Source organism: Manis pentadactyla, chromosome 9, assembly GCF_030020395.1.
Source record: "Manis pentadactyla isolate mManPen7 chromosome 9, mManPen7.hap1, whole genome shotgun sequence".
Classification (NCBI taxonomy): Eukaryota; Metazoa; Chordata; class Mammalia; order Pholidota; family Manidae; genus Manis; species Manis pentadactyla.
This window is the reverse complement of record NC_080027.1, coordinates 31,294,410-31,321,921: the sequence shown is the minus strand read 5'-3', so window position 1 is coordinate 31,321,921 and position 27,512 is coordinate 31,294,410. Positions and strand designations below refer to the sequence as shown.

At 39.2% G+C, this 27,512-nt stretch overlaps 1 protein-coding gene and 1 long non-coding RNA gene across 18 annotated transcripts in view; one reads left to right on the top strand and one right to left on the bottom strand.

The window, feature by feature from the left end:
• LOC118917518 (uncharacterized) overlaps window positions 1-23,398 on the top strand; it is a 131,420-nt gene extending 108,022 nt beyond the window's left edge. Inside the window, exon 4 of the long non-coding RNA XR_008999188.1 lies at window positions 22,758-23,398. This is a non-coding gene — a long non-coding RNA (uncharacterized LOC118917518). The remainder of the gene's footprint in view (window positions 1-22,757) is intronic.
• DLG2 (discs large MAGUK scaffold protein 2) overlaps window positions 1-27,512 on the bottom strand; it is a 1,919,888-nt gene that overhangs the window by 638,309 nt on the left and 1,254,067 nt on the right. For all 17 annotated transcript variants that reach the window (XM_057507175.1, XM_057507177.1, XM_057507176.1 and 14 more), the window contains one exon: window positions 17,349-17,402. In XM_057507175.1, coding sequence (XP_057363158.1) covers window positions 17,349-17,402 — 54 coding nt within the window. The remainder of the gene's footprint in view (window positions 1-17,348; window positions 17,403-27,512) is intronic.

Below are 27,512 nucleotides of genomic sequence, written 5' to 3'. Positions count from 1 at the left end.
GAAACATTTATCATTTAAAAAATACAATTTTGTTGGACCAAGGTTTTAATTCAGATACATTCGTAAGATAACACCTATCTCCAGGATCCAGGGAGCTTACTACTATTTATGCCCCTTTCTATACTTGCTGTTTATAATGAAATCATGGCCAGCTGGTGTAATATGTTGGTAAAGCAGGTGGGCTCTGGAGTCAGACTGCCTGTGTTCAACTCTAATTTCAGCTTCCCAAGCTGTGAACCCTGGGTATATTGTTAAACTTTTTGGACCTCAGTTTCCTTATGTGTTAAATGAGGATTATAATTACATCTCCATTACAAAGTGGCAGTGAGGATCAAATGAATTATCTAAGGATAAAAAGCTCCTTGGCACAGTGCCTGATTTATCATATATACTGTACAGATGCTTGGGGTTGCAATTATACCCTGGTATGCACTCTAACTGTGAGACAGAATGATTAACTGCTATAAGAAAGGCAAAGATACAATTCCCTGGCCATCCTGTCTTTCAAATTACTTTTTAATGGAAAAGTTATAAACCAGAGAAAGAAGAAAATGACACTGGCAGGTATCCCTGTAATAAAAGGGAGCAAACACAGAGAAAGAAAATCAATGGAGGATTTAAAATGTTCTTTTTGCTTTGACATCTAACCTCCTGCTTCCAAATTTTTCCAATATCACAGTATAACTACTTTTAATGATGAGATGATACCACATTTCTCTTGATCCACATGACTCAAGCAGTTTATGGAAACTCAGACGTCAATGGTGTCAACACTTTGGACTAATATTTTAATTATATCTCAATAAGCAGCAATATCACATGTGTTTTGCCAATGGGTTTCAGCCCCAGACAAGTTCACTATGGGTTCAATGTGACCAAAGAAATGATAGTAGAACGTTCTTGGGGTGAAAGGGTTATACCCAACTTTATTTCCACAGTAGCAGGTCAGTCACTAAAATCCCATCCACTCAGAGCCAGTCTGCATGCGGCAAGCCGGGCTCTGCCTCTGAGCCTCTCTGCCCACACAACTGTCCCAGTCTCTGTCCTCTGCTCTGATCTCCTGCAGCCTTGCAGCCATGCTGCTGTGTCACCCAGAGCACTGGGCAGAGCTCTTTATATAGAGTCAATAACAATGTATTGCCCACATGTGTATAGTAAGCTAGCTGACCAGGGCCAGGTGAGAATTCTGGCCACAGGAACCTTCATTTTACCCACAACATGTGATACAGAATATGAGAAATGGAAAATACATATTCTCTGAGGGAGCATTTATGTGGCCTGGAACTTTTCACATGTTACTTTGTTGAGGCTACAGAAGATATGAGTGTCTGACTGGCCCAGAGAAAAAGGGAACCAAATAAATATTTTGCATTTGATAATAACACCAAATTTAAGCTGCTCTAAGGCAGCACAGAGTGGTGGTTCAGAGAAGTACTTTTCCAGTTTTGCTGTCCATTGACTCATCGGGGATCTTGTTAAAATGCATTCAGATTCAGTACACCTGGGGTGGGCCTGAGACTCTGCATTTCTAAGAAGTTGCCCAGTAATGCTCATACTGATGACCTGAGGACTCCCCTTTGAGCAGCAAGGGTAAGCACATGGGAGGGGAGGGCGGGAAAGGATGACAGGTATGACGGGTAAATGGTGTGAAATATTACACTATGGGATTTAGATTTTATGAGGCAATTCAGGGCCATTAAAGATTTTTAGGTAGTTAAATAAAGGGACTATACTAATTTTTAGAATAACTCAGAGAGCTATGAGGACTAGAAGAAGGGAAAGGAAGAAACAGAGAAATAAGTTTAGAGGCAGCTGCAGGAGTCCTGGAGAGTAAGAGCCTCAGCAGTGAAGAAGATGGGAGAGAGACAAGAGATACTTGGCAAACATACTATGTAAGAATTGGTAGCTGCCTACACGCAGGGATAAGAAGCAGAGGAAGTCAGGATGAGTCCTAGAAATGTAATATGGCTTGGGCATCTGAATTAATGGTGATGCCAATCACCAAGACAGGGAATGAATCAGGAAGGAAAAGAAACAAAAAAATGCAAATGAAAGTTAGGTTTTATGGAAATAGTTAGGGGAAAACATAGAACAGATAAACAACACTGAAAGATCTTCATATATCTGTCTCTTTCTTGTATTCAGGTAGCAACTTAAATATCACTTCCTCCAAGAAGCCTTCTCTAAATACCCTTTCTAAAGAAGCTACTGCCCTCCCCACTCCCAATGCGCTATCACATCACTTTGCTTTTTAGTTTTTCAGAGCATTTACTGCTTTAAAGCTTCATTTTTGTTTATTGCTCTTTGACTAGAATGTTAGCTCTGTGAGAGTGAAAATTTTGTTTTGCTCCCAATATTTGAATTAAAGTGTGTCTGACACACAGTAGCTACTCGGGAATTTTTGTTTTATGAATGAAACACAGTACCTATTAGCAGTGTGAAATTCAGAGAACATAAATAAAAATTTTTAAAAATGGAAGAGGCCAAGGACATCAAATAGGAGTGCTCCCTCATCTGACAGATGACAAGGAAGCTGAGCTCCAACAATGCTTACAAAGACCTGCCCTGAATGGTGTGGCCAGTTTATTGGGAGGAGTCAGAAGACCCGAGTTCAAGTCCAATTTGCCATTTACTAATGACATAAGCTTCATGAACGGCATGATCTCAAAGTATCTTTCTGTTTCCTTAGCTATAAAAAGACTGTTCCCTTTATGAGTATTTTGAGAATTAAATAACATACATGAAAGCATGTTGTTTGGGACTTTCACCCAATCTGTACCAAGTCATTCATTCTCAAGTCCTACTTATTGCTTGTTATGTACAATGACATCACTAATACCACTTCTATGATCTCTTCCAAGTTTCAGTTTTAACTTTCCCAACAACATATTTTGCACACTTACAAATATCCTGTTTACCACTTTTGGGAACTTATCTCTCTTTGTAGCTCTTTGACTTTTTATTAATGAGGTGTATAACAACACTATGTTTGACCTCAGCTGCTTTTCAGTATCTTCCTTAGTCTCTTAGTAACTCAGCAAACTCAATTTCATTACAACTACTGAGAGGCAGGGTAGCATAATGCTATTCTTATCAAATGTCCCTCCCTACATGCTGTGTAACCTTGGACAATGTAAGAATCTCTCTCTTCCTTAAGATTTCTCACCTATAACATGGCGATAACAATACACTTCTCAGGGCACTACAGGGGACTGCACAGATTAACATATGTAAAGAATCTCTAATAGTGCCTAGCATATAGTTCAATAATTATTAGCTATTATTATTACCATTTATTAAATCATGTATGAAATCACTCTAATCATTCTCTTACCAGTACTATAAAATACTTCCAGTTTTCCCCATTTTACCAAATAGGAAGCTAAGGCTCCAGTTTACGTGCGTGCACACAGCTAGTTAAGTGGCAGTGCTGATCATAAAAGTAACAGCCACTGTCCTTGGACACCAATCTATACTCTTATCCATGCAAACATAATGCTTCACTTGGAGGGAGCCAGATCATTTTGCCATCAAAGCACTCATTTTATTAAACAAAGCTGCCATCAAATGAGCTTGAATTAAATAAACTTTTGACCAGTATATTTCAGAAAGTACGAACAATAGGCATGCAGAGAAGGGGAAGCTCAGCGAGGTGGGTTGTCAGGGAAAGCTTCTGAAGGGCTTGCACAGATCCTAGATATTTGATTGTTTCTAATTACACTGAGCCCCAGGTTACTACAATAACCTACCTAAAGGTCAACCGCAGACCAGCTTTCAGCAGTAGTGTAGCATGAAAATTTCTTTTATCAGCTTTGTTGGGGGCCCTTAGGCCAAACGGATCAAGCACAGGCCATGCCTCCCTTTTTAATTAACCCAATTACAGCTCATAAATAGTGACATGTGTCAGCTGAATCTTTGTGGTGGAGGGGGAGGTGCATTTTGCTATCATGATCATGTTTGAACCTGGGGGCATGTGCCTTGAATAGACAGTTCTGTTAGCAGTGGCTGTGTCTGTTATCAAGTTAAAGGGGGCAAGCTCAGTTTATTATCTATAATGAGTCCACTAAACCAACCATTTCCCCTAGAAGGCCTTTAACATTCTTGATTTATTGTGATACCTCCCACACTGGGATTACTATTTTTTCCCCTAAAATAATAACACCATAAGTGCTGGCATCTAAGTTGATAACTCCAGTTCAAATAGATCCAACTCTCTTCATTTTATAGCTCAAAGTCAGTGGTTCTCAACTTTCATTGCACAAAAGAATCACCTAAGGAGGTTTTAAATATTTCGATGTCTATGCCCAGGCTGTAGTCAGGTCTTTTAAAAAGGAATCTGTTCCTGGAGCCCAGGTATTAGTATTTTTACAGCACATAAAGACATAAAATGTACAGCTAAGATTGAGAACCACTGCTTCAGGGGACCAGGAAAAGTATTAGAAATGTGTTTAAAAACAACAATTGTCTTTAAAGAGATACTGATTATGAATGGCTATAGTTTGTTCACCTCAGCATATGGTTGGACCTATTTGGCTTTGTTATTCCATGACCACTTTTCCTTCATATACACCTCATTAGATTGCTATTCTTTGAATTTTATGCTTAGCGTTTCCAAAATAAAACACCTCTGGGCAAAAACGTCATCTGCAGCTCTGGTGGAAATCGGGGTAGTCAAAACATTTTGCTATGAGAGCTGCTTATGAAGCAGCAACATGCTTTTTCACCAAAGGAGAAGTTCATGAAAGTTCATCTTACTATTCAAACATGCAAGCAAACCTGGAACTGCTAAGTCACAATGGAGGGAAAGTAATTGAGTGTCGAGATATGATACACTGAGAAATGAGGAGACTCCCAGGGAAGTGAACCACTGAAAACCACATGGAGGGGGAATCCCAGCGCTAAGCCAAATGGGACAACAATGCCTCTTGATCTTAAATCCTGTTGTTACAGACAGGAGACTTGAATCATTTGATTCTTTTGAAAACCAAATCCTCAAGTGTTTATTTGTATTTTTTCTTCTCAAAATGTTAATTATTTTTAAGATAAATGTCAGCTACAAAAACAAACAACAACAAAAAAGCCCCCCCAAAACACAGATCAGAGATAATTGACCCCTCTGTACCAGGCTCTGTATTAAGTGCTTCATATTCACCAGTTCACATGCTGGATGAACCCACGAGGTAGGTGAAGTCATCCCATTTTACAGGGGAAGGAACTGAGGCCCAGACCTTCAGGTGATTTGCCCGATGTTATAGGACTAATAGGTGGATTCGATAAGGTTATGAATTTAGCCTGCCAGACAACAAAGCCAAGGTAATCTCCATCCAAAATCACAGACTTCTCAGAGAGAAAGACAATTAGCTACTAAGAGAAAGACAGTTTTTTTTTAAAAAAGAGCCTGTTTCTTCAGGATGAACTGAAAGAGTTCAGGTGAACAGCAATGAAAAGAGGCTTTGAAGGAGTTCAAACAATGATGTGTGAGCACCAAAGGAAGAATTTATACTGGAAGAGTCACAAAGAAATAGGGTGGCTATCCAATTCCCCAGAGAATCAGCAGCTATCGTCACCCTCCACTAAAGAATTGGTCTCTGAAAAATATCAGTGTAGAAAAAAGAAGCCCATTGAAAAGCTCAACAAAAGTTAACAAGGAAGAGATGAGATTATAAAACACCCTCAGCTTCAAACAAAATTCTTGAGGCCATAAGAAAATAATGTTTAAGCATTTCTGGATTTTCTTTGAAAAAAAAAAATTGAAATAGTGTTCTTTGAGCTTTCTTCCAATTATAATACTCTTAAAATTGAAGGAAGATAATATAAAGATTACACCATTGTCTTTTTTATTCTGTTCTCATTTTCTTTATTGATTTTGCTTTTTCTCAACTATCATTCTTTTCTTTCTTCTATTTCATTTCACCCAACTAACAATGATCTTTCTTATTATATATGACTGTGTGGGTAAAACTGTAATATTTCCAGAATCTCTCTCCTGGCCTTAGTTCACCTCCATATCAATAAGTGTTTCCAAGGGGCGGAGAAAAGTAGTCTATCTTCATATCAATAGGTAGTTACAAGGGGAGCAGGGCATATCTGGACCCAAAAGGTTGGATGAGGTCCCTTTTCACAGCAGGGTCATGAAAGACAGGGCTAGCAGAGGTGGACAACTGCTTGTAAGCAATAAACAAGCTTCTCCCACTTTATTTCTCCCTTTGACTGATTTCAGTTTCAAAGGTACTTTGCCCCTGGCTAGGAAAATACTTCCTTCCGAGCATTACAGACTGACTACATTTTCTTTCAAAAATACATGTGAGCAAGAAAGACATTTAAAAAACATCATATTTTGAGAGGAGTGGGTATGGATGAGCATGTTAAACTTTGCAAATTAAGCCAATAAATTGGGCACCTCACTCTTGAATGGCAACATGCACCTCATTACATGTGTTCATACATATCAAATGAAAATATAACCACTGATAAACTACTTTTTGAAATGAAAATTTATTCTTAAAACAGCTAAATTTGAACAATATAACTGAATGTAACAGCGATGAACTTATATTGGAATTCTACTATGAACATGGGCCTAAGCTAGATGCTTCCTGGTATTTAAAGATAAGCTAAACACAGCTTTTTCTGGCTAATGTTGAATGATAAGAATTACTAGTTAACTAGGAAGAAGGTGGTGAATACTAATTCTGCGCAGTAACAATGGGCATTTGTTGAGAACTTATGATTAGACAAGCAATATCTAAATATTGACTCTAATGCTTCCAATCAGTGATCTGTATAGTTTTTAATTGAACATTTGTATCTATAAAATATTTGTGGGCATGCATTTCCCATATGTGCTCATTGGTGGAGTAATTATATACTTGTACAACTGTAATTATACATGTTTATTACAAAACATATTTAAATGTTGGAACTAAAATTAGAAAATATAAAGAGAAAGCTTCCAGTACTTCATGGATCATCTTTAGCATTCCCAGGGAGAAAGCTCCCACAATGAGGAACACTACTACCTGTGCTGTGTGGCAGAGGCCCCTTGTTGTCCTCCAGTGTTATTCTTTCCTTCTACAGTGATGGGAACCCTAATTTTTATCTGTGTCCAGGGCAGCCCTAAATAAAGACTGAATGTTATCAGTTTCCTATTGCAGCTTGGTGTGGCTTTGTGCATAAGTTTCAACCTTAGGATATAAGAGGAAACCATGTTTCAAGGGGAGTTCTGTGCTGTTCTCTCTATACTTCTTCCAACCTGCTTATTGGCATGTCATCATGGCAACTGTTAACACAAGAGCAGTGCCCAAAGGTGGTAGAGCAAAACAAGGTGCTTGGGTCCTTTTAAGACCTTGTGGAAAAAGCAGACCACTTAACAGACTATTCTGTACTTGCAATATATGAGAGGAATTACATTTCCATCTTGCAAAAGCAGTATCTTGGGCTTTGTTATATGTAACCAAACCTATTTACTAAAAAATACACCATGCAAGATTCTCAACTTACAGAGATGAGGTAAAGGGTCAGAGAAGTTAATTTTCCAAGGTTGCCAAGCTAGTATAAGGTAGAATCAAATAACCCAGCATCTACCCTCTTTCTACTAAAGCAGGTGACCTCTTTTAGTTAAATACTATAGAATCAAGGAGGAAAGAAACATTAATTTTTCCTAGAGGGATTGATGAGGGCTTCCTGATGGAGATATCCACTTAATGAGGTCTTAAAAGATGGATATGGAAGAAAAAGCATTCTGGGCTGATGAAGCACAGCAAACAAAGGAAAGGAGATAAAGAAATATAGAAAAGGCTCAAGAAAAGCTTATGGTCCTTTGCTGTTAAGTGGCCACTATTGTATCTTGACTTTATTTATTAACAATATTTCAGGGTACCTACTATATAGCAGCAGAGACAAGGTCATAGTGGTGAGAAAAAGACACATATACAAATTCTTCAGTATATGAGAAGATGATACTAATGGCAATGCTTATAGGCTAGGGTCTAAATCCCACATCAAGCAAACAAGGCCTTCACAGTCACATTCAAACCTGCCTTTCTAACCACTTGTTATGCACAGTCTATGCTTCAGTCACCCAGAACTCAGAACAAAATTACTAAGCCTCTGACCTTTGTCCATACAGTTCCCTCTTGCTGAAATGCCTTTTCCCTACTCTGCCTGGAAACGTCTTACTTATCCTTTAATAGCCAGCTAAAATTCTGCCTTTTCTGATTTCCTCAAATAGGATTTCCTTATAGCATATTCTCTAAAAGCAGTTTCTTCACATCTTCGTTCATTTATTAAATCTCCAGCCCACGAGCCAGTCAGCTCACCTACCAAAAACATGCCAAGTTATAGAGGTACAATGGTAGGAAACATGGATCAGTTTTTTCCTGTGCTTATGGAGTTTATAGTCTAGGAAGAAATATCAGCCATTAAACAGTTATAATGCAGTATGATTACTTCCATAAAAGAGAAGAAGAGTGTGAAGTGGAAGCACAGACCAGGCACACCTCATCTCAGCTTCCCAAAAGAAGCATTACTTAAGCTGAATCCTTGAGGACGCATAGGAGTGAGCCTGGCAGAGATAGGCAAGGGGTGTTTTAACATCATGCGCTACCACTGTTACCCGCTAGACTCCACTAGACTATGAAAGCCAATGTTTTTAAAAAGTGTCCCATGTGATTTAAAACAACATCACCAGGATTGAATGTTGGCTCAAATGAATATTAACTGTGTTCTCATTGTATTTTAGTGAGTTCCTAGAATTTTATTTCATCTTTCCTGTACGTAATACTCCTACTCTACCCTTTACCCCCCACTTAAGTCCAACATCCAGAAGCTTCTTGGGGTCCCCACTAGTGTTGCCAGGAAACCCAAACTGGGGAGGTCCCTCTGCACTCTAGGTGAGACCTCAACCCAGGAGAGGGTTCTTGACTCTGATCAAAAAAGAATTAACGAGCAGGTTGAGCAGGTATAAGCAAAGAGTCATTTAATACAGCAAAAGTACACCCTCAAGGAAGGAGTGCGGGTGTGCTCCAGAGGTAAGCAGACATTTGTTAAAGTGAAAACAAGAGTACCCACCCAAGAAGAGAGTGCAGGCACCTCTCCAGAAGAGAGCAGCATGGTGACGTTCAGGTTGCATGGTCTTATAGCTGGAGTTTAAGAAGGGGATGAAATATTCATTGGTAGGTGGAGTTTTCTCAGAATAGGGAGGGATTTGCAGGAAATAGGAAGACACCCTCTTTTTGTCTTTGGTGGTCTGCCTCAGAACTGTCATGGTGCTGAGGGGTATGATTTTTAGTATGCTAATGAGCATATAAAGAGCTTTGGGGTAACTGTATGTCATTTTTGCTCCCCATCCCGCATCTAGCTAATTTGAACCTGTTAGAAATTGCATTTTGTTTTGCCTTCAGTTATTTTCCTAATATCTTGCTGGTTTGTTTTTGCTTAACCCGTTTTGCCAGCTTGCCACACAAACTTGCCTCAAGATTTCTTGACTCTCAGTGCCTGGCTTTTTTCCTGAACTACACTGCCTATATCACTTGCAGCTATCAAACTTTACGTGCATACGAAATCACCTGAGGTGTAAAAATATAGATTCCTTGTCCCCAGCCTCAGAGATTCTGATTCTATAGATCAGGGTGGAACTAGGGAATAATATGCCTGGTGAGCTCTGATGCTACCGCTTCACTGACCACATCCTGGGTAGCAGCAATGCTGTGGGGAAACTACACAAGTATTTCTCAGGATTCTTTCCCCTTATTCTTTAACTTGCTCTGTGAGGCTGAGTTTCTTGGAACAAGAGAAACTTCTTTACCCATGTATATGGGGCATGTGCCTTCAGAAGAACCATTACCAGAAATAAGGGCCTGGGTGATGACTCTCACCCATCAATCATATTTTCCACTTGGACAACAGTTACATTTCCCCACTGCCTCCGCACTTGGGTCCAATATGACAAGTTTATTACAGGCTTCCCAGGGAATGAGGAGTTATGAGTAAAGGAGCCAGAAATCTGCCCTCTATAAGGGTACCTCAGGAAAAAGAAGGCTGAAGTAGGTTTGTGAATGAGTAAGGAGGTCTTCTGTTTAAAAGAAAAATTTTTTAAGATTTATTTTAGCCTATATAGGAATTTTATAATTTCAAAAAAAAATGATGGGAGAACCACTGAACTTTTAGGAAAGCTTTCAGTAATTGCCTGCATTTGCCTCCATATGTGTCATGTATGACAGAAAGCTCTGGAAGTCAGTAGCCTTTAAGGGCCATGAAGACAAGGACAATTTCTTCCATGTAAGCATATTCACAATTTCCTAGAAGAGTGATGACTTGTTAGAAAATTTTGAAAATACTCAACTCTAAAAAGGAGGAAATGGAATCAACTCACAAAAGTTGGGAGGGTAATTCTGATGATTAGTTAGGTAATATATAAAGCAACTAGAAAATATACAGTGGTTCCTCCATAAACATTAGCTCCCTTCTCCTTTCTATTTATTTCTTATTGTTTATTATCTAGAACAGCTCTGTCCAATAGAACTATCTGGAATGATGGACATATTCTATATCTACACTGTCAAATATGGTACCCACCAGACACAATGGCTACTGAGCACTTAAAATTCAGCCAGTACAACCCTAGAGCTCAAGTTTTAATTTATATTATTTTTACTAAATTTAAGTAACCACATGAGGCTGGTAGCTACTATCTTGGAGAACACTGGTCTAGAAGCTAGCATGGTCAGTCATTAAGTGTGTTAATTTGTTGATTCAGAAGGTATGTGCAAGAACAGAGACAGTAGGATCCAAGCCAAAGAAGTGTCTGTCATATTGATCAATGCTTCTCAAGCTTTCATATGCATACAAATCACTTGGGTTCTTGTTAAATACAGATTCTGATTTAGTAGGTCTTGAGTGGGGCCTTAGGTTCTATGCTCACGAGCTCCTGGGTAATAATAATGCTGCTAGTCAATGAGTCACCTTTGAGAAGCAAAGACCTAGATGTACATAGGCTCGTGGACCTGTGTGACTGCTATTGGGCCTACCCCTGCACTAGCTAGCTAAGGTTTCTGTATTCCTGGCAACAGTTCAAGATTAAGTCAAAAGAATATTTTATCTTATCAAAGGCATTCCTTGCCCAGCCCCCCACCTCACCCACACACCAATCTTATGATGAGCAGTTATTAAGTACCTTCCACATATAAGGAAAAGGACTCCTAACCACCCCTACAGGACAAATATTATCCCCCTTTTACAAATAACAGAGGTTTAGATAGATAATTTGACTTAACCAAAACTCACACAAGTACTAATTGGCAGAGGTGGGCTTAGAACCTAGTTTCCCGAATCTGTTTCCCAGTCTTTCTCATTATATTCTCTTGTTACTCATCGTGTGGTATACAAGTGAGCATGGGTCTCACCTGGAAGCTTATGAGAAATGCAGACTCTCAGGCCCCATCCCAGACTTACTGAATCAGAATCTGCATTTCAAGATCTCCAGGTAATTCTCATACACATTAACATTGAGAAGCACTATTATGTTCCACCTCTAACCTTTCAGAGCAAAGTTACAAAGTGGTAAGTAGGGGATCTGCTGATTGTGGCAGTTGAGAAATGGATTTAGAGTGGCTAGGTTTGACTCTGCAACAAATACTGATAGCTTTGCTTCCATTGCTAAATTCTCATTGCCTCATGGGCAAAGTTAAGTCCAAATTAAGATGTTTTCTGGCAGGTAAGGATTTTTCATTTCTGGATAACACTTCATTCCTAACAGATAAAAACATAAACAATACAGTTTTAACAGCGTTCATGGGAAAAACCAGAAAAAGAAACAGATTTGTTGGCTGAAGGATAAATGTACTAAGATCAGCAAATTCTTCCAGAATATCTTGCCATTATTAATCACTGCCAGGATGGTTCAAAGAAAGAAACATAATTCTGCTTCTTCTCCCTTCATGGATAATTCTGGAAAACTATTCAATTAAAAGTGAATAGCAGCCTAAATCACAAGGGCCTGTTATTAAACAAAGGGACTCAAAGAAATTAGTGCCTGGCGGCCCAGCTCTATGACCAGTACTTGGTCATCCCACTTCTGTAATCAGCTACTTTCTCCTCAGACAGCTCTTACCCTCAGCTTCCCGATGCTGGAATCAATCGGAAATACCATTCAAACCTTGCTTGACAACGCCTCTTAGGTCCACGCGCATTCTCTGGCTCCCGAATGAACTTCACTGCTAATTCGCTTGCTTCACAATATCTCTGAACCCACATCACCCTGTATTCTCCCATTCGCCTCTCATCTCACCAACCATCACTCACACTGTCAGCCTTTCCTTCGTTTTATTCCCTTTAGACCACTCTCCTGTCCTCTGCGCCGGAATCATAGCCGGGGCTGCATCAAAAGACCATTCACATTTAAAGCTCCCTGCAAAACTTTCACTGATAATATTACAAGGATGTTATAATTGTTTTCAAGTAACTTTTACATAAGTGATCTTGGCAGTCAAATACAACGGGTGATAATATTAAGGACTCATAGTTTTTGAAACTAACTCATCCTTTTTTGTCGTGTCTCCTCTCCTTATCTTTGTCTCTGTCACTTTTGCAGGAGGTTTTCCAAGCTACAGTCCTGGAATTTCTGGAACCTGTCCCCTTATCTCCACTATTATTTCTACCTCTGGAAAAAAAGCAACTGCAGACAGCAAAGTATCTCACAGGTAAGTAAAGTCATTATATTGCCAATACTGGCTAGATGTTTCTTTTGGTTCTCAATATTTTCCTTTAGATTTCTTTAATAATACAGATGTCTACTCCCCATATTAGCTGAACCTGGTCCCTTTGACACTTAGTTGATTATCATTGACCTACTAATATTTTTAAAGTGTAGGATTCCTTCTCTTGAAACTATTTTTTTTTCTTACAAAGGGACATATACAAATTCTTAGCGCTTTTATTAAAGGCTTTGTCAGGGTAAATTAGTTTCTTGTTTAGCAAATATTCACTCTTTCCTTCACTTGGAGCTTGGCAGTATCACTTGCTTTGGCCTGTGGGGTGTTACTGGGTGTGAAGAGCTTTAAAACTGTGCTCGTGTCCTGGGCTTGTCCTCCTGTACTTCAGCCATGACAGTGAAATCATACAATGAAAATAACATACTCTGGGTAGAACTGTCCTACCCTCTGGGCCTGAGAATGAAGCATGTGAAGCAGAGATTCCCTGGGCAACCTGGTCATCTTCAGCCTGAAGCAGCTGGTCTAGCCAACCAGGAAACACTTACAGGAGAAATAAGTGCTTATTGTTACATGCCACTGATTTTGTGGTTATCGGTTATACACCAAAAAATTGACTGTTATATGGAATAATAGTAAATAGTAGACCAAGCTCTACCCTTCCCTAGTTGAGCTAGAATATCTATATCTGTAAAATGAGAGGTTTGCATTCACTGAAACCCCAGTTGCTTAACAAGATTTAAACTCATGATTCTTGAGTATGCCACTTCCCAGAAAACAGGTCAAAATATAACTGCTGTGAAATGAATACTAGAGAAGAATGGAGCGGAAAGACATTCTAGAACCTCCCTGGTTAATTTTATTCTCTAAAGCAGAGAGAATGGGATTTGTTTGGATGGTGTTCTATATACATTTTGAAGGGTCTGCTGATGGGAAGAAGTGTGTCAGGAGAGGAGGTGACCATGCCAGGTGGCTGCAGAGTACCCAGAGGGTAAAATGCTACCTTTTTAATAAGTCAGCCTTCAGGGAACTGGACTATTAGATCACATGCAGATTCTACTCACTCTGAACTCTCTAAGAACAGAGTATGTTCAGTACCTGCTATAAGACAGTATTCAACATAGATGGGGAAGAATAACAAGACTGAGTGGAAAATGGAAACCCAGCAGTATTAAAATGGGAAATTTCTTTTTCTCTCCTTGCTTTTGCTTGAGTGATTTTACTCTTTATATAAGAGATTTCTACTTTGCATGAAAGGCTAGACTGCGCCATATCTAAGCTCCTCCTTGACCCTAAAATACCATGACATCATACAAGACTGATTTTATTTGAAGCATTCACCTGTAAGAACTTCAGTGACCTCTAAGTTAATGGCAGGCACTTTAAGAGCTCTAACACCACTTAACTTACTTTCCGGGGGAAAAAAAAAAAAAGCAGAAATCTCTTTAAATACCTTTTGTGCCTTTATTAGACACTTCCTTTGGCCACAGATATCCTCTAGTTATTCAATTGTAGTTTAAATGTATGCCAAAGACTCATTTCCACAAGAACAATGTATTTCTAAAAGTAAATCTGCTAATTAGCAAATTTAATACATTTATTTATAATAGAATTATTTTTCAGGAGGATTTTAAAATATAAGTTAAAATTTGTCATTTAGGCAATACTTTAAAAGAAGGAAATGTTCTTATGCAACATGACTGAAATGCTCTGGGGAGCTCTGAAATTATTTTTTCATTAAATAGAGCTGAAATTATGTGAACACCTAGAACATGAGGAAGAAAAGAGGAAAACAAAGTAGAGAACACTGGGGAATGAGAAAATAGACTGCAAAAGTAACAGTGATTTGTTCAAGGTTACCCAGTGAGTCAGGAACAGAGGAGAGAGTTGGGTCTATGCCAAGACTCAAAGCATATATATAATAATGGCTATGTGCTGAATCTGCCATTTTCTCCAGATGATGCATTCATATTTCTTCCATATAGAGGAAGATAATCATACTTACTATTCTTACCATTACACGTCTACTCTCTAGCTCGTGTTACTTTGTGCTTATTAAATAAAATGATAAATAAATAAAATCCTATCAATCAGAAGTTTACAAAGCATGGTTTCACATACATTATCTCATTGGGTCCTTACAACTATCTCTGAGGTAGGTACTATAATTCCTGTTTTATAGATTTATTTAGGTCCGGACAAGTACAATAAATTTTGCAAGAACACACTGCTATGAAAACTGGGGTGTTTTCACAATACCAAGCAGCTCAGCAAACCTCTCTAAAGATCCTACTCTTACGGAAACTTAAAAGGGTTTTACATTACATACAAAAAAGTAGAAAAAAAAAGTTGTTTTTGAAGAACTCAAAGTCAGACATAAAGTTGATACTTAGGGAAATGGGAGCAATTTGATCAATTGTTATATATGGCTGATTGTCCTAGCAAATTAGTTGGGATACCAATGGATCATGTCTGTAGAGATCCTTAGATTCTACTGATATATTATTTGTACATGAGGCCATCCAGCAGTTAAGCCATGAGAACTCTACCAGAAGGCTTTGAAATTATAGAGATCAACCACAAGAAAGGAGTTCTATTTACAAAATCAAGTCTCTGTGCTCCTTGTCTACTTCTTCAAAGCACTGCCCATCTGCTTTGTCAATGGACATAAATAAGGAGATTTTCTGTAGTAAAGACATATAATTCCTTAATAAATACACAGATTCCTGCTCCCAGGGTACTGAGGCATTAGTGACAAGCTGTCTTCCACTCAAAGATGCATGTCTTGAGGAGTAAGTAAGCAAACTTTATCCCAAACTGAGAGGCAGAAAATTACGGAGGGAAGGAAGAAACATAAGCAGCAGCAATGATAGGAGCTAAGATCTCAAACCCTATAGCCATGCTATCCAGGTTCACTTGGCTCTATGCAACCTTGAGCAAGTTATTTAACTTTGTAATGACTCAGTTTCCTCATCTGCAAAATGTACAATAGTATATATTTCATTGGGTTGTTATGAGGATTAAATGAGTAAGTATTTGTTAAATGCATAAAACAGTGCTGCGTACATGGTAATCTCAATGTGTTTGTTAAGTAAAGGAAAGTAGGAAGAGTGAGAGATAGAATAATGATATTATGTGTCTTTAATGCATTGCTCTGCTAACGGAGTCCTTTACCTCCCACAGCTGAGCCACTTGATTCCTACCAGTAAACTTAACACTATTTTGGGTCTCACCCTAAACAACTCTTACTCAGAAAGATTTAAGAAGCCCTAGGTCAGTCGTTCAGGTGATTCAGCATTAAGCCAAGCTTGCTGTTATTCTTGTCCTGAGCCTGTGTCCCAGTTTCAGTTATTTGTTCCTGTAATCGAGTCCCAACCTTGTACCCCAGTTCTAGCATTCTGCTCCCTGTGGCTGTGTCCTGGCTTGCAGAACCTGCTCAGAACCTCCGATTCCTTTGAGGCAGACATCTCTCAAGGGGCAGCTTCTGGATTAGACACATTTTGTTTGGCAAACACAATGTTTGAATTTTTGAAAATTAATTGTCTGTATTTAAAAATTGCAAACTTTTACATGACTATTCAAATTTCCATCTTCTCTTGAAAAACTGAATGATCGGGTAATACTGGTCCCCATTTCCCGTTGGTACTAACCCACTGGAACCAAGTGGCAGCTGCCCGCTTTGGAAGGCTTCCTGCTCCATTTGTTTCTGTGATTTGCTTGGCCCTAACAGGCAGTTGAGGTTGGGGTTTAAGATTAAAAATAGCCTGTATTTACCAAGCACTTACTTTGTGCCAGCTACTCTTCTAAGTGCTCCATATGCTTTACTCATTTAATCAAAGGCCAGGCTCTTGCCCATTGTCTCTGCAGCCCTTCTTCTTGCTTCAAACTCTCTGCATGTGTGTACTTGTGTCTGTCCTATCTTCTGAAGTCACAATCCCCTACTCATCTGCTAGGGTCACTCAGAAAGCCTTGTTCCATAATGTCAACCACTCACCCATATTGTGGCTATTGTCACTCTCCAATTTCCTCTAACCAGCCAGTCTCTGATATCAAGAATTTTGACCCATTGTAGTAGCTGTATTTCTGGTACAGAACCCCAGACTTTGCTGATCTGCTTGCCAGATCCTATTATATCATGTTTCATGCTTTTACAAAACCATGCATTTCCTTATATATAGACTTTACCCTAACAAAACTCTTACTCCAGTTTTGTTAGAAGTCCAGCGGAATCCATCAGATACTCATCGATCACTTTACTTATGTTCTAGGCTTTGTCACAGAAATTGTTTTGATTATTCCTTTATTAAGAAACCTAAAGAAGTTTGATGTTCTCTTCTATGAGCAACTCAATTTCTTTTAAGTGAACCACCTAGAAAACTAACAAAATTTTAACATGATCAGCTATGGTTTTTCTGGTGACAGGTCCTTGAGCTTTACAAAACAATGAATGAAAGAGGAAAATATTTGTATGACTAAGCTGAGTTTTAGCAAATATCAAAATAAAGTTCCCCAAACTCATTCTACACATCATTTCATAAGATCATCTGTATTGGGTAAAACGAAATATGTACTGATTTTAAATTCAGCTGATTAAGTTCTACCATAGTTTTTAAAGAAAATCTTAATAAAAGTGTTACTTACATAAGGAATCGTATCCAAAGTATCTGTGTTCACAATTATAGGAGCAGGGCTGGCCTATAAAAGAGAAGTAGAAGAAAAATTTTAAATAGCAAGTACAACTGAGCTTTGAACAATGGGAGGCAAACATCTTCCTCTTGCACAGATGAAAATCCACATATAACTTTTGAGTCCCCAAAAACCTACCTACTAATAGCCTACTGTTCACTGGAAGCCTTACCAATAACAGAAAGTCAATTAATACATATCTTGTATGTTATTTTATATACTGTATTCTTGCAATAAAGTAAGCTTGAGAAATAATTATTTTTTCAAATTGTTGCAAATCTCCAAATTTTTCCAATGTATTTATTGAAAGAACCGTGCATAAAAGTGGACCTGCCAGTTCACACCTGTGTTGCTCAAGGGTCCACAGCAGTGTACTCTGAAATAGAACTGTGACCTTAATTAACAAAGAGCTCAGCAGTATTTCTTGAGGACCTGGAGAGGCACTGTTTCAGGTGTTGGAGGGGATAAATGAATGGCTCAGAATTCCCTGCACCCTCCTCCTCCCTTCAAATATTTGTTTGCTACATTTACCACATAATGAAATGAAGTCAGCAATAGAACTTAACACATATTTTCTCTTAAATTCTATACAACAGTGTAGGAGGTGAGGATTTGTGCTGAGTATGAAGAATTTCTAATAAATTGGGTGAGAGTTAAAATTTGTGACATTTCTTTTTAAAACAGCTATGGTGAAGAAATTTGATTTCCCTCTCACAGACGCAAAATTAAACCTACACCAATATTTATAGCTCTTCTCTTCAAACTGCTTCTTGAGAGTTATGTTGTATTCAATCCAAAATCGAAGAGTTCACACACCTTAAATATGTTTACCTATTATGCATGCAGTATCCTATCTTTGTCATCTATACAGCTCTAATCACATACCTTAAAAATCCTTGGATAGGGAATTAAAAATTAGTCAAAGACGCAGAAAATCATGTTGGATATGCTAAACTTTCTTTTTAAAAAAGTGTGTACAAACTGCAGTCATTTCCTTTAAAATTTAGTGGGTTTCTGTGCAAAGCTGATATAGGAATGCTACAAGCCAAGTCATTAGAAAATGAGAGATTGCAATTTCTATTTGCATCAACCAATCTGATTTCATGAATACTGAGTAGACCTAGCTTTATTTTCTAGTTTCTAGAATTTTCACAGGAAGTTTTCCTTCATCCCCCAAAGGACATTTAATCTCCTTCCCAAATTGCAGATTTCATTTAGATAGAGGAAATGCTCTCATCATGATTAATTGGGAGCTGTCCTACACAACACGATGGTTTTGCAACTATTCAAGCTTTGGGGACATTTCATTAGCTGCGCCCTCTGGAGTTAACAGAGTTAACAGCTTCTTGATGTCAATCTGTGCCTATGGAATCCTAATCGAATGATAAAGCAAATGGTACTCAAGCAGATTTTACAAAATGAAATTCCATGTTTTAACTAGAAACGCTGGGCATTGAGAACATGACCGTGGGTCAACATATCTACATAGTGGGTCACCCAGATGTTTATGGTTTATTAGTTAATTCCTAACAGCAAGTATCCTGTGGGTAAATCAGGGCTTTGTAGAAAGATAGTTTACACTGGACCCCACAAAACAATAGTGCCTATTAGGAGGCATGTGGTGTAGGGTGAGGAACATGAGGTTTGGAGGCAGAAGACCTGGGCTTAAGTATGGTTGAACAATTGGTTATGATTTGGTGCTGAGCAATTTCATGATGTTTGGATCTGGGGACAAGTCAGCTATAACCTTCTTTGCCTCATTTTCCTTCTCAGTAGAATGAAAATCAAAATAATCATCTTCTGAAAAGGATGTTTGAAGAATAAATAAGGTGATATGTTTGAATGTGCTTTGTAAACTTAAAATTTCAAAATCAACATTAAATATTATTACTGGTTCGTGTCCCTAAAGATGGACTATAGAAAGGACTATTGGATGCTTTGTGAACTGCTTATACTCCAGAATTTGTTGTGAATGGCAACACTTGCACTAAAGAGAACTGATCAGCATGTGTGAATTATCATTTACTAAATACATATTATTTGTCCATGTATAAGGATATACATATAAACCCTCATTTAATCTCTACAAAATAATATTAATCAGGCATTATTATCACTATACTTACGTAATAGATGAGAAAATTGAGGCTCAGGGAAAATGAGAGCTGAGATTTAACACTGGCTTTTCTGACCTCAAAACCCATTTTTCCACAGTAAGCTGCTCCATGATGCCAGTATTTAGGTGGCACCATCACAGGAGGCCAGCAGTGACTGGAGATCTCCAGCCAGAGCAGCATATAAGATCCAGGCAAAGCAAAGATCACCCTACAGGCAAAAGATGCCTCAGGGTCCTGCATAGTAGCTGTTGAAAGCAATCTGGTGATGCCTGAATGTTTTTTGTTATTTGTTTTTTAGTTTTGATGATGTCTCTTCTAAGCTTTCCATTTGGTTACCAGGACTCCCAAAAACATTTGTGCCATGTCTCCTTGAATAGACTGAAAACTTTCTGAGTATCATACCCAATACTTGTATTTCCTCTTATTATCTAGTACAGTTTGATCAATGAACATGCATTCATTTGATTTGGGACTTTCAACCCATTGTACCTTTGTTTTTTGCCTTATAGACTGTATTGAGGTGGACTGGGGATAAATTTTATACATAAGCCCATTTCCCAAACAATGCCATTTATCACATTTTGTATGTTTATGTTGCTATTTTCCCCTTCAGGTTTGTAAATTTGGTCTTTACAATCAGACTCTATGATTAAAAAATGGCAAGGATTGTATACTTACCTAGAATTCTTCATAGCACTGGGTACACAGAAAGAACTCAGTAAATACTTAGGAATTATTAACTAAATATAGCCATATATTTAGAGGGTATACCTCCTTGAAAACTTTGAGGAGTATTGCTAAGATAACCCCAAAGTTTCTTATGTTACCAACAAGACTGTGATTACTTTTCCAGTATCCACTATCCCGTTCTTTCTTTCATCAGTCACTATCACTTAATTATCCAGCTTTTTGAAATAATAATTATTTCACAGCAGCAGGATGTTGAAACTCTAAATCCTGGAGTATAATCTACAATGTTTCATACGATCTACACTGCAGTGCCATCTACAAAGTACAAAGTCATGTGGAAAGTTCAGTGTTTCTTCTTGGTGCTAAAAAGATTTAGAAGCCACAAACAATACCTACATAGCTATAAGTTACTTAAAATGCATGAAAAAACAGAACGTACGGATTGTGTGAACACCCCCCCCCCTCACATATACTGACACTGACAACTCTCTGGAATGAGTGCCCAGGAGAAGGCGTGGGAGCTGTGAAGAGCATGTGATCCCAGTGCCTTGCTGCAGTCGGCTCTCTGAAGATCCCTCACTGCTCTGTGCCAGGACCCTCAGAGCCCTCCCCAGACTGTTTTCACAGATGCTTCTTGGACTCTTTTACCTTCTCAATGGCACACATCAGGAGGGAATAAAACTCCCAGTTGGGGGGAGCACAGAGTGCAGTAGAACTCCAAGCATGGCTCATCAATCGGCTCTTCTCACCTCTTGGTCATTTCAGACCTCCCCTTCGCTCAGACTAGCCCCTGTGTCTTTCCTAACTTTTCCAATCATGTGGGTCCATGCCTAATTTGATCAAGTTTGGTTTCTGAGTCTTAAAACTAATTCCCTGGTTACTTTCATGGTTCCTTTTAAGCTTTATCTCCACACTTCACACTGCCCTGCTGTACATATCTTTTCTATCCACGTTGGATAAACTCTTTAACTGAACCCTTAAATCAAACTGGTGCCTCAGTAGATTCCTGTGTCCCCTTTCAATATGCTAAATTCCATGAACTAGAAAGAGATTTTTAACAAATATTAAAACATCTCCTTCTGTTAAGAAGCTTCAAGGCTTGTCTTTATAGTTTCAAAAATCTTTGCCTGGATTTACATAAAGGCTTAAGAAAACTAATCTCTCTTGGGCAACCTAAACTATAAGATGTAAATGGCTTGCCTTTTGTATTACATGCTTTTCCATGTGGGGAAACCAGCTTATAGCAAGAGGAAGGAATAAAGGTAATCATAGAGAAGCTCTGGCAAGCAGATAGAATACAGATAAAATTTAAACTATTAGATCAAGTTATTCATTAATTCCAGCCACCTTCCTGTTCTTGGCTTCCATGGAACACCCATGTATCTTTATAGCACGTCAATAACTTTGCTCATGCTAGCAAAAGATACACTTCTGTTGCTTGCTATCAAGAGAGTGTCACTAATGAAGAATCTGACATAATGAATGCACATTTTCAAAGGAGTTCACTGATTCTGACTGGTGTGGTTACTTCTCGGTATTTATTAAATGTCAGATCTGAGAAATAACTCTTATGTAAACGGGAAGATGTTTACCAGGCCTGCTACAGTGAGGAGCTCTTTAAGGAAGGTACTAGCAGGTGAGGTTTGGTGGCCAGTCAGCCAAATACACACTCTGGGAAGCTTAAGTCAAAGTGCAGACAAACCAGCGGGAAGATAAAAAGACTGACTCTAGCTGTACCTAAACTTTAAAGAAACAAAGCAGAAAGGGAGAGAAAACCACATTGTATCAAGTCATCTAGAAACAACAGGAGCTGAACAGTAACACTGATACGGCTATGAATTGTGCAGAGATTTCAAATGACCTGGGACCTGCAGCAAGCAGAAGGCAGGTGGTTGTCCGTAGGCCAAATTAAACAGGAGGTAACATATGGCAAGAATAACACGAGAGCTGCTTTTAGGGCCTAGTGCCGTTGACTTATCTTCTTAGCCTTAAAGGATAAGGCTCCTGAGTGGGCAACAAGGAACGTGGACCCTATAAATGGCTTTCATATATGGCATGGCATGACACCTTGAAACAAAGTGGAAGCCATTGAAAGTTTAAAAATGAGTGCGTTTATGTATGTATCTGATTTTTACGGAGAGGGCTAGAGATTCCAGAACCTCAAGGTAAATATTAACTGGCTTAGACGGCCTGCAACAAGGCACCATATCAAGTCTTTTAGCTTCACAGTTCAAGCAAAGGGCTCGCATCAGGTGAGCCCCAATTAGACCACGGCCTAATACGAATCAGGAGAGTAGAATATTGGGGTTGCTAAGCACATACTCAATCGCATCTGAAATGAGATATCTAACCTTAAGTACTGAATCGCTGCTAAGCTTGGAACTCAGGATAACTTTACTTTACATTAGACTTTCTCCCTAACCCTCCATAGTGTTGGCCCATTGTGGAAATAAAAAATGTGATGTGGTGAGGTCGGGGGCAGACTTCTGCCTCAGTTCCCTGCCTCTAATTCTCTGCTGGAACTGAAACCCTTTCTTCCATCTCCTTTTTCCCACAGTCTGTTGGATTGGAGCCCCACATTCCGAGGTGTTGGCAGGGTCCTCCTCCTACTTGAAGGATTTACAAGGATCCTGCAAATTGCCTGGCTGAACATCAACACTGTCTGGAGTCATATGGTACAAATGACCCAGACACCCTTAGGTCTCCTGCTATATTAACCCTGAGATGGATACTAATAAGGGCAAGCACCTATTTATATCAATTAATTTATTTAATAATCCTTATATAACTCAATGAGACAGGTACTGTTATTCTCAATTTACGAGTGAGTAACAAAGGTTAACTAACTTTCCCAGGGTCATACATCTGGCAACCAGGCCATCTTTAAACCCAAACAATCTGGCTCAGGGTCTGATGCTCTTGACAACCAGGCTCTACTGCCTCCTAGGAACAAATCAGACTCTACCAGAACTCTTTGGCTTCTAACTTTTACTGCTCACCAACAACTCAGAGGCCAGCTCAAAGCCAAATTAGATCTATCCACTTTGGTCCTGGCTGGTGCCAGAACCCTCCCCTTCTCACTGTGGCCAGTTACTATGCCCCAGGAAGTCATGTGAACAGGCCTGCAGGAGTCACGACTTAGAAGAAAGCCAATGGCAGAGATACACCCAGGCTGCCTGAATCAGGACGTTTTTTGAGCAAGCACCAAAGAAAACTTCTGGTAAATGACTGATTAAAGGCAGGAAGGGAGGAAGAACAAAATAGGAATAACAAATCCACTCTAGATCACTGAATTTTACCCTTTCATTTTACAAATATGAAAATAGAGGCACAAAAAGGAAGCTGCATGTCCCAGGTTTCACTTACTTTGTATCAAAAATGAAGACAGGATAATAACAATAATAAAATATTGAGCATTTACTGAATGACTATTATGTTCCAGGGGCTTTGGTAAATTCACCAATGAACTTACTTCTCAGAATTCTAAGGAAAACATTACTGTTCCCGTTTAAAATGAAGGAAAGATGAAAAGCAGGAAGGGGAGGTTCAAAGTGTCTAAGTCACTTGCCTAAGGTCACAAATCTAAAAGGCACCATAACCAGGTTCAAATCCATGTCTTTCTAGCACAGTAACCCTGCTGATAAACCACCACTGTCTCCTGAGTCCCTCTCCCGAAGTTTTCTAGGCTACCAGGCTGGAAGTTCAGTCATTTTCTGCCCTGAAAGTTGCTCATTTCTCTTTCATAATCTGAAGAGAAATTTCTCACTCTACTGACTCAGATTCAATTCCCCAGTTCCCAGTGGGTTTCTAGGGCCCTGCATCTCTTTCAAACCTCCCTCTTAAAAATGGGACAATGCTATTTTCCAGTTAACCTATTTACTAGGAAGTTAGCAGGAGAATTAATGCATGTGCAGGAAAAGAGAGGTGCTCCACAGATGTGCATGTACATTATTTATCATTATGCTTCTTTTTTGCTTTCCTGGATTTTCTTCTCCTTTTCATGGTCCCTCTCCTCAAGTCCAACAAGGTGCATGCTGTTCAGTCCACTACAGCTCTGGAACATCACCAGGAAGGAGCACCAAGTGGTTCTGGCCTATACCCTGGTTTCCCCTTACTGGGCAGAGACACAGGGCCCGCCTCCTCACAGGTGAGGTCACTGAGGCAGTAACAGGTGGTGTGTGAGCAAACAGTGTGAGTGCCTGAGGCTTGGCTAGCCAAGGCTTTATTTGCAGGCCCATGGTTATGGCAGAGTGCCCAATGGGAGCAACTTTGGGGGAAGTGAAGACCGCGGTCCCTCTCCCTGGCACTTAACAAAATGCAGAGATGCTTATCTACCTGGCATGGCATCAGCCTAGCTCAGAAAAGAGAAAGAAAGAATGGCAAATTCATGTTTGGCTTGAACTCAATTCAACTCTGCTTGCTCTAGCTCTGTTAGTAGTAAAAATAATATTATCCTCACATTACAGAAAACTGAGGTACAGAGATGTTAACTGGGTGACATTAATTTGCTCAATGTCACCCAGCTGATAGTCACACAGCCAAAAGTCAAACTGTGAGTCTGGTAGTGGGTAATCTTAACAACTGCAAAACGTTTGCTTCTCTATGGAGATTGGATAAGTATACAGTAGTCTGTTCTAGTTAACACAATTTTGTTGACTGATTATTGAAAGTCCACCAACCCTTCAGATTAAAATGTTAATGTACCTGCTTGCTCCTCCTTTAAAATATAAGGTAGTGTAATATTTTTCAGAAAATGGATGACATCCTAATGGCTAAGTTAAGCTGAGCTAGGTATCTCTTCATCGCTAGCACAGAAAAGATGGGGCAGTTGGAGAATGAGACACAGAGAATAGAGACCTGGGAACTCCGGAGAGTTTTCTTTAGAATAAATCCCATTTTGATAAAGATAAAAATTGCTTGAGCTGTTAGTTATAAAGACTTCTCAGACCTCTATCCTGCACCCTTGCCCACATACTTCTTCGTACTTAGTATAAAGGCTAAAATGCATGACTTACCAAAACTAGGTCTGCGATCATCACTGAAGGTCCAATTAATCATCACATTGTATTGACCACAATCACCATGCTTTGTAATTATAGAATGTGTTCACACACATTAGATCATTTGATTTCCTCTGAAAGAGGGAAGGGAACTAACATTGATTGAGCAAGCACCCACTGTGTGCCAGACAAGTATTCTAAGCTTTTTCACCTGTGTTTTCTTGTTTACTTCTCATGAACCTCTGAAGGACTGGTGGAATTTTCTTTTGTCTACAGATAAGTAAACAGAGACTCAGAGGGATTCAGTGAATTTCCCAAGGTCAGACTTAAGAGAGATGCAAAGCTGGGGTTCAAACCCAGGTCTTTTGACTCTAAAACCCTTGTTTCTCTCCATTTGTCTGTGACACCACAAGTCTCACTGATTCACACTGAGCTTTTACAAACCTAACTACTTTATTTATGCAAATGTTCTCTGAAGATTGCACAAAAATGTAGTTATTAGCTCAAATCTCAGATGTGGTTTAGTCAATGTGCCCCATGCCACATAACCATACATACTTAATTCACTGATTCACTCTATGTGGTGCTATTCCTGGAAAGATCCATGTGGATACCATCTGCTCCTTTTTGCTAAGCCACCAAAGAGCTATAGTCTTAGCCGTACAGTTGTATTTTCCAGACCAGAATTCTGAGCAAGCTGTCAATCACCTGGCTCATCAGGCTACAAACAGGGCCTGCTTCTTCTGTAGAACAGGGATTAGGGCATTGTACACAGTAGGTGATCATTAACTAGTTGTTATTTAGTTTCTTTCCCTCTTCTTTTCTCCCACCAGACCAGGAATCTCAGTATTCCAAACACACAGCTTGCTCATGCCTACCATAAGGTTTTGTTTATATTTCTTCTTACACATCCTGAATCCTGGTCGCCTCTCTTACCCGTGGAACTAAATTCTTCACACCCTGCAGGGACAATGCAAAGCCCCAGCCTCTCCATGGAAGTTTCCTCAATCCTCACTGCAGATCTCAATCTATCCCTCCTGCTCCCTAAATTTTAAAGCACTTATTATTTGTACTACTTCAGGTCACACTGAGTTATAAATACTACAGGAAAGAAATTATGTGAAAGCACTAAGCCCTGACATTCATAATGAATGTTTCCTTCTGTTCTTACACATGTGGATGACTAAGTAGTTCATGTGTCATGTTTGTATCTCCTTGCTGAGACTGTCATCATTTTGAGAGCAGGGCCCTGGTCTCCATTTCTTCATCACCTACCTCCACCTACACTCCTGACATTGCTTGGCATTCAACATACTCACAAGATGTTTGTTAAAAATGGGTTTTTAGAGGTCTTTAAAGGGGTAATTGTGCACTGCCCTCTGGTGGCTAGTTCTTGTACCACACAGCCTGGTGCTGTCGATGTCAGTGCCTGGAGCCTGTCATGGGCTGCAGACCTGCTATTCTGAACCACGACATGTAAATTAAGGAAAGTTATAAACAGAAAGACTCTTCTAGGCCTACCATATGTTGGTCCTTTATGCTCATTTTTTTCTACTTCTCATTAAAAACCTAGGAATTACATGCCATGATTATGCTCATTGTACAGATAAGGGGAGTGAGGCATGACTGCATAACACAACTTGCCCAAGGTCTCTGGGCTCCTAATAGTGGAGCCAGAGCTCACTCTTCCTGACTCCACATATATTTTCTTGTCATAGCACCATCCTGTATGGAGTAAGGAAGGTAGGTGCTGGAAATGTTCCCTGCTCTAACTTACTATCCCAAAGTACATTTCAGAAGTTGGAGAGGTGGAAGGAAGCTTGGAGTTAGGTGGAAAGCTAAAAAAAAAAAAAATCAAGGATTGTGAAAAAAGCGAAATGGCATTCTAAGAATAGCTGAAACTTTTCAGATGAATGTGGAGACATATCCAAAAAGATCCACCCCAAACTAGACATTTATTTAAAGCCTGTTTTATCTTTAAAAATTCATATAATTTTAATATTATACTCTATAACCATCTACTTTTTTAATATAAAAATAACGTTTTAAGTTATTTATATTGGAGTAAACCTGACATCTCAGATAGTTTCTGCATGGCTATCAAGCCTCAGGCATTCTGTGTCCCTGGAAGTAACCACAACTCAGTTAAGGGATTATGTCACTGGTATAAAGATGGGAAACAGGAGATCTCAGTTTTTAGACCTAGCAAGTTCAGTAACTCAGGGTGAAGAGGCGATTAATGGAGCCTCCCCATTTATTTCTATGTTTGAGGAATAAAGAGTGAAATGGATGACCTCTGAGTCTATGTCTCA